This window comes from Maniola jurtina, chromosome 17, assembly GCF_905333055.1.
Source record: "Maniola jurtina chromosome 17, ilManJurt1.1, whole genome shotgun sequence".
Classification (NCBI taxonomy): Eukaryota; Metazoa; Arthropoda; class Insecta; order Lepidoptera; family Nymphalidae; genus Maniola; species Maniola jurtina.
In genome coordinates, this window is record NC_060045.1 from 10,485,736 (window position 1) to 10,498,703 (window position 12,968).

The 12,968-nt window shown below is 34.4% G+C and overlaps 3 protein-coding genes across 4 annotated transcripts in view; 2 read left to right on the forward strand and 1 right to left on the reverse strand.

Annotated features, from left to right (window-relative positions):
* Positions 1-324: 324 nt before the first annotated feature.
* LOC123873524 (diphosphomevalonate decarboxylase) lies at positions 325-1,635 on the forward strand. Its single transcript, XM_045918382.1, has one exon. It carries the CDS (start codon positions 419-421, stop codon positions 1,574-1,576), a length of 1,158 nt encoding a protein of 385 aa, XP_045774338.1. The 5' UTR covers positions 325-418; the 3' UTR covers positions 1,577-1,635.
* Positions 1,636-4,368: 2,733 nt separating this feature from the next.
* LOC123873527 (guanine nucleotide-binding protein subunit beta-like protein) lies at positions 4,369-7,128 on the reverse strand. Its single transcript, XM_045918387.1, has 5 exons — positions 6,987-7,128; positions 6,473-6,681; positions 5,685-5,891; positions 4,928-5,179; positions 4,369-4,623 (listed from the first exon to the last, which is right to left on the reverse strand). Exons 1-5 carry the CDS (start codon positions 7,093-7,095, stop codon positions 4,441-4,443), a joined length of 960 nt encoding a protein of 319 aa, XP_045774343.1. The 5' UTR covers positions 7,096-7,128; the 3' UTR covers positions 4,369-4,440.
* Positions 7,129-8,265: 1,137 nt separating this feature from the next.
* LOC123873526 (serine/threonine-protein phosphatase 2A catalytic subunit beta isoform) overlaps positions 8,266-12,968 on the forward strand; it is a 39,058-nt gene continuing 34,355 nt past the window's right edge. Inside the window, exons 1-2 of one of the 2 annotated variants that reach the window (XM_045918385.1) lie at positions 8,266-8,455; positions 9,050-9,160. In XM_045918385.1, the coding sequence (XP_045774341.1) occupies positions 8,384-8,455; positions 9,050-9,160 (183 nt within the window). In that variant the 5' untranslated portion in view covers positions 8,266-8,383. Of the gene's footprint in view, positions 8,456-8,816; positions 8,923-9,049; positions 9,161-12,968 lie in introns of those variants that run through there. The other variant, XM_045918386.1, reaches the window with a different exon arrangement.

Consider the following 12,968-nt stretch of genomic DNA (forward strand, 5'->3'; position numbering starts at 1 on the left):
CATTAAATTGTGGCTGTCTGTCACCAAATAATAGCTAGATCTAGCTATAAAGTTGCTAAGTTGGCATCACTGGCGTTGATGTTTTATACTGAAAAATTAAAAATGTCTGTTAGAAAGTGACAACACATATATTGCTATCTTTTTCATAAGTCATAGAGTTTAAATAGTTTTTTCTTTCGTTTTTAAGGGCAAGCTCTTCATGTTCGATGTTCGCGTGGTTCGCTCATCGCTGTGCCACTGCGAGTATGTAGACTTCACATACCTATTCTTTTCTTTCTCTTTATCTATGGATTGCAAGTTTAATTTTACAATCTGTCATTCGTCTGTGAGTGTGAGACGCAAGTCGTGATAAGGAGAGCGCGGTAATTGCGTAAAAATTTGAAAAACTTAAAATTAAATAAATATAAAATAAAGCAAAATGAGTCAAGTAATTACAATAACAGCTCCAGTGAACATAGCAGTGATAAAATATTGGGGCAAACGTGACGAGGAACTAATTTTACCGTTAAATGATTCCGTTAGCGCTACTTTGGATACGAAAGTTATGTGTGCTAAAACTTCTGTATGCGCACGGCCAGATATTCGTGAAAATGAAATATGGTTGAATAAAGTTAAGGAATCTTTTAATAATAAACGGCTGCAGAATTGCTTGAAAGAAATCAAAAATATAGCGAGAGCACAAAAAAGTGTTGACGACGATTTTCTGACGTGGAACGTACGTATTTATTCAGAGAATAACTTTCCAACGGCGGCAGGTTTGGCATCTTCAGCTGCGGGATACGCCTGTTTGGTAACAGCTTTGGCTAAATTGTATAAAGTCAAGACAGATATAAGCGCTTTAGCTCGATTAGGATCAGGTAGCGCTTGCAGAAGTGTATATGGTGGTTTCGTGAGATGGCATGCAGGTGTGAGACCTGACGGGAGCGATTCAATAGCAACCCAAATAGTAGACTCTGCACATTGGCCGGAAATGAGAGTCCTAGTACTAGTTGTTGCAGATAGTAAGAAGCACACTAGTTCTTCTAAAGGAATGCAGAATTCTGTAGCCACATCTGAGCTTCTTAAATATAGAGTCCAACACTCAGTGCCTAAAAGAGTCGATGATATCTGCAAAGCTATAAAGGATAAAAACTTTGCAACATTTGCAGAGATAACAATGAAAGATAGCAATCAGTTCCATGCAGTCTGCTTGGATACATACCCACCGTGTGTATACATGAGAGATATCTCTCATAAAATTGTTGAAGTAATACATAAATATAACGAGATTTGTGGAGAGTTGAAAGTGGCATACACATTCGATGCAGGACCAAATGCCTGCCTGTATTTACTTGAAAAAGATGTCCCAGATGTCATTTCTCTAGTTAATCATGTATTTCCTTCCTCTAAACAAGAGTTTGTCAAAGGTCTTAAGGCTCCAGAGACTCAGGATACAGATTTCTTGAATCAATTTCCAATTCAACCTTTGGAGAAGGATTTGCTTAAGTACTTAATTTACACTAAAGTTGGTGATGAGCCTCAGGAAATCACAGATGGAAGTCATCTCTTAGATATTAATGGGCTCCCATTAGATTAATCAGGATTAAATTAATAAGTTAAAATAAGATAAGATTTAGAAAAACATAATTTTATAAATAAGACTTAAAATTAAGTCCCAAAATTAAGTATTAAGTAATTGTTTTCTTAAGTAACATACTTTTGTATGCAATTTATTTTACAGCTTTAAGTTTTTACAATCTGTTTAAAAAAATCTGTAAGCAATGGCAACATGACTCATCCCGGAAAGAATTTATTCAGAATAATATGACTGGATTGGGAGGAATGTTGTGTTCATTAGTATATACTCTATAGACATCTATAGTGTTCATTCCTTTATGGTGCTCTAGAGACTAAACATGTGACGGATTTTGATGATTCAATACTGAATGATTTGTCCCAATCTTTCGAGTGCTATTAACTTGGTTTACCTACCTAGTTTTAATTCTTAGAACTTGCCTGCAGCTTTGTCCACACTCTACACAGATTTAGGTTTAAGAAAGTGGGAGATGGATATTTTTAAAATCCTAAATCTGTCTGCACAAAGCCTCTTCTCTGATCTACCACAAGCAAATCAGTTATGAATATATTATTATGTCGATGACATTTCTAACCTCAGGATAAATCCAAGAATGTTGTTTAAGATTTTTAAGATAATGTCATGTTTTTTAGGGTTCCATACCTCAAAAGGAAAAACGGAACCCTTTTAGGATCACTTTGTCGTCTGTCTGTCTGTCTGTCCGTCCGTCCGTCCGTCGTGTCTGTCAAAAAAACCTACAGGTTTCTTACCATTGACCTAGAATCATGAAATTTGGCAGTTAGGTAGGTCTTATAGCACAAGTAAAGGAATAAATCTGAAAACCGTGAATTAATTTTCTTCCTTCTTCTTTGTCGTGTCACTCTTGACAGAGCGGTCGTGGTCATCATGAAGCGACGTCTTTGAGGGCAGATGTTACACGCCTCACGAGCATTCGCCACTTCTCCCTGCTGGCTGACAGCCTGGTACACTCTTGCAAGGGACCGCCCACAGCAGATTTAATTTGGTCGGTCCATCGCATGGGTGACCTTCCTCGCCCTCTGGTGCCCTCCACCTTGCCCTGCACGACAAGACGCTCTATGGAGTTACTCTCACGCCGGGAGACGTGTCCGAAGAAAGAAAAAAGAATTAATTTTACATCATTAAAAAAAATGTTTTTAAATTTTCAAAGTAAGATAACTTTACACAGTGGGGTATCATATGAAAGGGCTTTACCTGTACATTCTAAAACAGATTTTTATTTATTTTTATGCATAATAGTTTTTGATTTATCGTCCAAAATGTAGAAAAAAATATCCGAATACGGAACCCTCAGTGCGCGAGTCCGACTCGCACTTGGCCGGTTTTCTTGGTACATGGGTAGATAGACTCAAAGAGTAGGATGTATATAATATACCTATATAGTCATATTTTATGTAATGCAAAGCGGTTGTGGATTGAGTTGGTAGATAGTTAATAGATATTTATGAGTTATTCCAATAATTTTTGTTGTCATTATTGTTAGATAATATTATAGTATTATTAATTTATAATTTTAGTTCTATGTTGAGCAAGATACCAGCAACCTGTATTGATTGGTGTCACGAAAAGGCCTTAGATCTTGAACCTAATGGGTGATTTTATATAGATTTATTATTATAGATTTATATGGCTCTGTACCTACATGGTATGAAGTAAGGTGCTATGCGGGTGTCTTCTCCACCGCACTATTAGGGCCGGCGCACATATGGCGGAGCGCAGCGCAGAGCATGCCCGCGAAGTTTTCTAATCGCGTGACACATTATGCGAATTTGTACCAGAGAATGTGCGAGCACGCGCGGGACTGCGCGCGTATTCGCACGGATGCACAATTGATTTTAGATATTATTTCAATGAGGACAATATCGATATTTTGACTGAAAAATGCTCTGCGCTGCGCTCCGCCATATGTGAGCCGGCCCTTAGGTTCGCAATCAACCTTTCGCTTTCGAGCTATTGGAAAATACAGTTGACTAGATATCCATCATAGAGTAGGATTATATCCACGCGCAAACATCTCCACTTCGTCGATCTTTTTATACAATTAAGCGGAATTTACATAATAAAATTTCTTTCATGCATGTTGAGATTAATGTCACGGAACCCACGGAACTAATTTCAATATGCACGATATTAAGACGTTTACACGTGGGATTGCGTATGAAATTAATGTCATGAAACTAATTTCATGCCACTAAATTCGTAATGTGAATTCTACTTTAGTACCTACTTGATTTTATACCTGTATCTATAAGTAGCAACTAGAGAAGCATATTTCAATTTACCTACCCTCGATCATTGAGAGCTAAATATTTGTCATCAATAAAAAAATTCTAAAAATCGAAATTTATTTTCTTAATTTATATTTATTCTCGCTACATTTGACTATGCCATTCGTAAAGTAGATTGTACTAGATGGGGCACCAGGCATCTTCTTATCTTACGATGCCGGCGAACTTGTGTAGACCGAAGGTTTTTAAAAATTTGGTGATCTAGATTTTGCAGGATAAAAAGTAGCTCAGTATCAAAATTAAAACAAAAAGAGATGTGAGGTAAACACACAAGAGCTACTTTCACATATTTTATATTAGTATGGCTTATTCTGAACTATTTACATGGGAATAAGAAATAAAGATTTCTTCAAAGAATATACTTACAACAAAGTTTATTTACATAATAAAAAAAATATATCTAGTAGAGATGGCAGATACATCTGCATTTCAAATATTTTTCCTTATCATTATTCTATACATGGAGATCATAATAAAAACACTAAATCATCAGTCAATTCCATTTATTTTTATACTTGTTTTGAGGACAAAAATAAATGAAATCTATTGTCCTTAAAATTATCGCGCTGAGACTGAAACCTGCCAGACTCTGATAATGTTGTCGGAGTAGCCAGCAAACAGGGTTTGTCCATCGGTAGACCAGGCAAGGGAGAGGCACTGGGGTGGGTCTGTCTTCGTGGTCTGTTGCTGGTTGCTGACTTCAGATTTCAACTCCTCAACCATCTCCTTGCTTTCCAGATCCTGGTAACAAAGAAAGTTATCATTAGCATTTAAGAATAAAATATAAACTTAATTCTTATGGTTAAGAAAAATAAGAGATGGTATACAACACCATAAAAACTAATTTTCTTCAAAATCCTAACAATGTAATCAAATTATCAGTTAAGACTACAGAAATACTAAAGACTTGGATCCACTAGTAAATCAGTTCTTCCATCTATCTTGCCAATTTTGATTATAAAAAAATTGACTAAAACAGAAAATCTTCCGCCTGCAGGATTTCCTGAAATTAATAATTAGAAGAAATGCCAAGAGGTAAACTTACCCAGATCTTGATAGAGGGTCCGAATGCAGCACACAGCCAATATCTGTTAGGTGAGAAGCAGAGTGCTGTGATGATGTCATTATGGTCCAGGGTGTGGAGGTGCTTGCCATCGTTCAGGTCCCACAGCATGGCCTTCATGTCCTTGCCTCCGGACGCACAGAGGGAACCATCGGGAGAAACCGTCACTGTGTTCAGGTAGCCTGAATGACCGAGATGGTTGATCTTTAGCTTGCAGTTGGTCAAGTGCCAAACCTGAGGAAAAGAATATACAGTTGATACACAAACATCTACATTCAGAACCAGTAGATATCCTAATAAAAACTAAAAACTCCTGCTAAGAGCTAATCTATCAATCTTTCAATAGATTTCGATTCATAATCTGACGAATGCCACACTTTGTAATGCAGGAAAAGATATTTTTAGTTTTGACAATTTTATTCAGAATTTATTTACAATCAAATTAAATTGATGATTGCAAACTCCTAATTTAATTTCAAAGTAAGCCTCAAAGCCTAAAAATCTGCTGAAAGTTATGGGCATCATCTAAAATCATGATTCAATAAAAATGATAAAGAATGTATTTAACATACAGTTGTTTATTGTAGTTAGCAATAGACAAACCACTAGACGAGTCTGCATTGCATGTAGGTTTTCTTAATATCTAAGAACATTACTTCAGATCAGAGCTAGGGTGTGTTAGGTAGGACACATAAAAACTATTGATTCCAAATTGTTAGCAAAAGGTTAGAGTACAAACCTTGACGGTCCTGTCCCATCCAGCAGACACAATGATGGGGTTGGCATGGTTAGGTGAGAATCTGACACATGACACCCAGTCAGTGTGGCCATCATCTTGAATGGTGTACTTGCACTCAGCAAGGGTGTTCCACAACTTGATTGTCTTGTCCCGAGAACCAGATACAATCTGACGGTTGTCCACTGAGAAGGCGACTGATAGTACATCCTGTATTACATAAGCAATGTTATAGTAATTTGTAAAATATGTAAAGGTTACAAATTACTGTAATCCTTTACTGTTTAAAATTAGCATTAAATGTTGTTTAAAGGTCAAGGTTAATATGAATTGTCTAAGACAAGTAACGAATTTGTGAACAGTGTAAAACCACAGTAGTTATTAAATTTTTAGACATAGTTGATTCAATTTACTCAATAGGAAACATCTGGAATATACTCAAAAAATCTTAAATTCATTAAAACAGCTGTTCAAAATATTAACACTTTATCATCTATATTTCATATTTATCTTGGTCCTGGTAACAAATCTAAGAGACTGAATTAATTCAATTACTTTAGGCTACTTACAGGAACTCAAATCGTTAAGACATCATATTGTCTTCCGAAGTTCAGCCCCTTAGAAGCCACATGCAGTTGCACACATTTTCTAAACACCATGCTGCAGGAACATCTTCTGCCTCGCATAGGCGCTTACAACTATGTCTTCTGCCTCGCAAAGGCGCTTAAAACTATTATCTTCTGCCGCGCATCGGCTCTAAACACAAACAAATTATATTATGTTCATCACACCTTAGTATGGTCTTCGAACCGCCTGGTGGTTTTTCCGGCTTGGAGATCCCAAAGTCGGAGAGTCTTGTCCCACGAACCAGAAAGAGCGTAGTTTCCGTCACTGGACAGAACTACGTCCGAGATAAAGTGGGAGTGTCCGTAAAGACGCTTCTGAGGTACTCCGTAGTTAGTTTCGTCCCTCATCAACTTCCATACGATCAAGGTTTTGTCTGAAATAGTAAATTTGTGTCAGATTATACGGTAAAATTAGTTAAATACATTATGAAATCACTAAATATATCAGCCCCATATCCGCTTGCCGCTCAGGTATCGCGTGGCAAAAATATGTTCATCATACTCTATTTATTTTAGATCAATTCGAAATATATGTTATCCCACGTATAAAAAGATGTTTACTAGCATAGAGCATCTTTATTTTTCTAAATTAAGATCTACATACAAGGATTATCATAGATATAAAAATAATGCACGCACAAGGCACGCACGATATGGAAACTTGGGATTCTTATCTTACCTCGAGAGGATGACAAAATCATGTCCGGATATTTAGGGTTGGTTGCAATTTGCGTAACCCAACCATTGTGTCCACAAAGGATACCCCTTGGTTTTAAAGTTTCAGTCATTTTCAATATTCACCGCGGCCTGCGCCACTTGACCACCGACCAGAAACAAAAGCACTTGACCAAGCTTGTCCCCGGAGAAGAAAGACCAAAGAACAATAAAAAGGTACAAAATGCAAGACGATTTCACTCACTGACAGGGTGACCAGGTTTAAAATAGAAGATCCTACTAACTGCTCCGGCCGTTGTAAAAACTGCTAAATCCTGCCAAACCGTTTGAAAAAAATTATACGATTGTGCTTAAAAATTAACTCATATTTTATACAGAATTATAAATAAAACCTCTTTACTGCATAATTGTTTTTATTTATTAATAGTTAAATGCACGAAAAACAAAATCCATGATAAAAACTAACTGATCACCCCACCAACGACTGCAAAGATTTACCTACAGCTGCATACAACAACTGGAGTGAGAAAGAATACACAATGTTTGAGAAATTCCCCGAAAACGTTAAAGAGCTGGCAGCTTGTATATTAATAAAAACAATTGGAAAAATTGAAAGTGGCAGCAGATTTTTTTCTAAACTGCAACAAACCCTAAATTAGAGAGGGTATCCTACCAAAATCGCAGGATTCTGCTAAATCTGGTCATCCTGCTCATTGAATGAGTGACATTGAATGGTGGCACAGACTATCAAATCCATAGACAACACAGATTAAATGTGAACGAACAACTTTGCTTTCAATGCTGCCAATATTAAAAACTTACATACCACAGACTAAGAACATGAGTTAACTTATCCAGAACAAAGTCCGCTAGCACTTCGGTTCTTACCATTGGTTCTTACGCTCAACGCTGACCTATTAAGTATTGCAGAAATTAGGATTTATCATCTTGCATCTATTGGTACCTTATAATATATGTATAACTCAAATTCTTGGAATATTTTAATATTTGAAAAATGGATAAACAGCAAATACTCTACCGAAACTATTTTATTGAAGAGGAACTAAAACTCAATTAATTTAAAAACCTCTTAGCTTGAAAAGTTGTAGCGACGAATTATACAGTAACTAGGTAATATGAACCATGGACGTATTATAACTATCTCTATGATATGAACTTATACACTTCCTAAATCCTAATAGATCTTAATACATTCTAACAGATATAAAAACTTATTGAGTTAAAAAATAAAGATTGTCTGGCACTTCTGTCAAGTAGGTACATAAAGGTCAGTATTAAACAACGAAACGAAATGGAAATTGAAAGTTGCATGAAATATTTAAAAGTCAACAGGAATTTTAATGTAATAATAACAATAACTTCATACGAAAAATCTGTTCAATGGATTTTGTTGTAGATACTTCAATGGCAAAAACAAAAATCCTCCCTAGCCTCTCTACTGCTATCTCAAAAGTAAGATCCATTTTTCTTCATAATACGATATTATGCATGCAATAACCTGTCGCTGAGATAGGTATTGTTAAGAATAAAACACATTTCACTGTAAACAAATTATATTAGATTTAATTTTGAATGTAAAATTAAATTCAAGAGCATTGGTGGTAGTTGGCTTGGCATCTCTAAATATTAAATAATAAGTATAAGTTGCCATACGGTTGCCATAAAATATTGAAAATAATCATTAATACACAAATAAAAAATTCAAGATCAAAGCATCAAGGTTAGAATTATTATTGAAATAGAAAGTAACTATAATTTATTTAAAATAGTACTAAAATATTTTGATTGCCCAGTTTTTTACAATTATCATGAATGCACCAATAAATGGCATCATACGTTGCCATTGTATTCCGCTTGGGGGCTACCGGTCGCCCTTTTGAACGAAATTGACGTCACGCAAGTGGTACCTACGCCATTTTGTAAGTTTCTGCCATAATCAGTATTTCTGGGCAAAGTGTAAAATACAAAATTCGCATGGTTTTGTGTACGTTAAATAGATAAAGATATCATAAAAGCAAGTTAACGTCTAGGGCGTTAATTTCACAGTCTCAAAGTATGGAGGACAAGGCGTCACTAAAGGAACTGGATCAATGGATAGAACAGCTAAATGAATGCAAGCAATTGACAGAAAACCAAGTGAAAACGTTATGCGATAAGGTAATTATGTTTGATATTTGCTTATGCTTTGTAAGAAATCGTTTGCCATAGGTTTTGTTTACGAAAAGCAAACCAAAGTTAGGGTTGGTTTAAACAGTTATACTTATGTTGAATGATTCATATCTTCTAGTAGTAACGCGTAGGTACTTCTAGTTGCCACTAACTGGTAACCACTGCTTGCAAGTTAATAGTAAACTACGTTGTTATAACCCAGGGTACTGTATCTTCAAATGTTTATGGTACCCCACCCAGGTAAAAAACATTGGTTAGTTGTACCCACCACTGATGTTGAACTGAATGGGATATTAATAGAATAGCCACAATGTTAACAAATTACTATTTCTATACAGTCTTATAGTTCTGATACAGATGCTGGGGTGTTTACTGAAATTACAATTTTCTATTCTCTTTAGCTCTTATAAACTTTATTTGTGTCACTAGTATTGATTACTGTTATTTACTATTGAAAATGTCTTAATTCTATAGGTCTTCCTGTAGGTTGCAACAGATTGTTTTCGTACACAACTTACTATGTATTAAAGTTTTCATATCACAACTCTACCATCTTCAAAATATGTTAATAACATTTGTATGATACCACAACAATGTGGTATTATGTATATTATTATTGTATGTAAGTATTTTATTTTGGTATTTATTGGAAGATATTTGTGTAAATATTATTGTGTATTGTGCACTTGTATTAACCATTTTATAAATCTAGTACCATGGGACCTATTCCACGTATTTATGCACCTTACTCACAACCTGCACGGGGAAGCTGGAAGAAATCTCTGTTTAGAGATAAGCATTTCCTATGTACATAGCTTAATTTATCTTAACTTTGTAACTACAATTTTGGTACATGAAAAATAAATATAAATATAATGTGGATTATTCTGTTCTACACAATCTCCAAACTAAATTGACATACTTATCTAAATCTAACACTGTCATTGTCCACTGAAAATATTATCAAAGCTATAGCAATACATTTAGATTTGCTATTTTAGTTTAGAAACTGTATAACAGAATTGTGATATGATACATATAATTTTAGAATTTTGACTTAAAATGAACTTGAATTAAACCTTCCTGTAAAAACCATTCTAAATGGTTAAGTGGTGTTAATTTGGTTATACACAAGTCCCAAGTAAGCACATTATACAGTTTTAGAAGGATGACAACTTTTAGGCGCCTGTCCTAACCTGGTCCTGTCAATCACTGGAACCTATTTTTATAACAGGATATATGTAATGTCTTCATAACTATGTGCATATAATAACATGTATTTCATATTTTTTCCTTTTATCTTGGTAGTTAATATTATGTATTGACAAGTGTATTTACATTGAGTTAAAGGTATAGAATGGCTATTCTGAATGAAAATTGTATTTCACAAAGATGGTATACCAAATATGACACTGGCCATCAAGTTATGAGCAAAGGCATCCAAAAAATCTTGTTTGGAAAGATCTAGTGAACTTTACCAAAATTGAGCCACAACTGACACCCTGGTGAACCGTCAAATAATGATTTTGCATGGTAATGAACAGTTGTTGTTTTAAGCATTTAGCATAGGTCACTTAATCTATACTACAAATTACCGGATCTCAAATTTTCTTAACCTTTTATTAATTAGAGAAGGTTTTTTAATTAAATTAAATACAAGTTACAGAGTCTCAAATATTTAATTTTTGTAAAAATATATCATTTACAAGTAGGTGTCTGTCTTTATCTTCATTAAAACTAATGATGAGTCATTCTTTAAAATAAACTGTTCTGACAATAATTTTCCATAAGTTTTCATTATACAGGATGTGATTCACAGGTACTGAATGAACTTGCGTATGTGGTAGATTCAAAAAAGCGTTGCCTTCCTCTGTTCTTTTTTTAAAATCAATGACTAGTTAGCCTTTGACTGCTATATTCTTCTGTTGTCTATGGCGGTTTACACTGCAATGTTTGCTGTTTTTTTTTTGGGCTGTAAAAATTCTGCCAATGCCAATGTATAGAAGAAAACTATAATGACTCTTTAAGATGTACATAGATTTATACATATATATATTGCAATATATGTACAAGCAAAGTTCCAATTCTTTTGATTTGATAAAAACTTAAAATGTAAAAGGTACTCACAAAAATTAACTGAACAATAGAAAATGAAATTAGCTTAGATCTTTTAAAAAATTAGAACATTTTTTGCTGAATGAAATCTGTTACTATCTTTATTGTACTAAGTACAATAAGATAAACTGACTTACTATTTCAAGAATAATGGGTTTATTTACAAAAGGTATTGAAATACTGATTGCTCTACCTAATCTTTGTTGAATAGAAATCTTGTTTTAAATAGGTATTGGTATTATGCTGATTTCTAGGTTTCCATACCTCAAAAGGAAAAATGGAACCCTTATAGGATCACTTTGTTGTCTGTCTGTCTGTCCGTCTTGTCTGTCCGTCGTGTCTGTCAAGAAACCTGTAGGGTACTTCCCGTTGACCTAGAATCATGAAATTTGGCAGGTATGTAGGTTTTATAGTACAAATATAGGAATGAATCTGAAAAGCGCGAATTTGTGGTTATATCATGTTAAAAAAAATTTAAACGTGTTTCAATTTGTAAGATAGCTATACTGACTGGGGTATCATATGAAAGGGCTTTATGTAAACATTCTAAAACAGATTTTTATTTATTTTTATGTATGATCGTTTTTGATTTATCATGCAGTGTTGGGAAAATACCCGAGTACGGAACCCTCAGTGCGCGAGTCTGACTCACACTTGGCCATTTTTTTAGTCAAATATCCCCATTTTCTCTTCTTAATGTTCTCTTCTTAATGTTATTTTACAATCAAATTGGCGAGTTTCTAAATATCTACCTGTATTCCAATTCAGTATTTAATTAAGCTATTAAGATTGAAAATTAGTTGCTAATATGAAATCTTCAGCCAAGCAAACCTATTCATGATATTTAAACAGGGTTCTCTTTTTATTCTAAGTTATTACGTTTGCTTATGAGTGTCTTTTGAATTCTCTCAGTAGAATTATTTTTCGAACTGGTGTTAGACACTCCATTCTTTACATATTATCTAAAAACTGCATTTAAAGTAGGCTTATACAAAATAAATCATTTTACTTATTCTATTTAACTGGCTATGAATTGGAAGCTTTCCTGCTATTATCTTATCAAATCATATAAATAGTAAAAAAGGTATGCTTTAGGTGCGACTATACCTATATAATTACATCATCATTCATCTCCCTCTTTGATACTATTTATATTTACTAAGAAATATTCCATTGCATCCAAAGTACCTATGTGATGTTTTGTCACTCTCAACGACAGAGACAACACTCTATAAAACCACAATCTCTTTCTAAAGGTGATGTACAATATTTCCTGCTGGGTATTATATCTTATTTCCAAGTATCCTTCAACTATCTCTGTGCCTGCACAATTGTTTCAGTTATTGAGCTTAAAAAGGTAACACACTGACATATAATGCACTATACAATATTAGTTTTTTTTTTTTTTTAAATTATATAGACTAGCACTTGGCTGCAACCAGACCTGCTAGCAAGTGATGATGCAGCCTAAGATGGAGCGCGCTTGCCTAGAAGTTGCCTATTCACTCTTGACTCTTCAGTATGGAAGAGAAACAGATAATCTAAATTATCATACTAGGTCATTGTCAAAGGTCGGTGCTAATTAGGTGCTAGAACCATTGGTTATCTTCTATGTCTTATAATAGTCAGTGGAAAAACTAGAAGAGACTAATACTGAGTCTAGACACAATCAATTAGTATA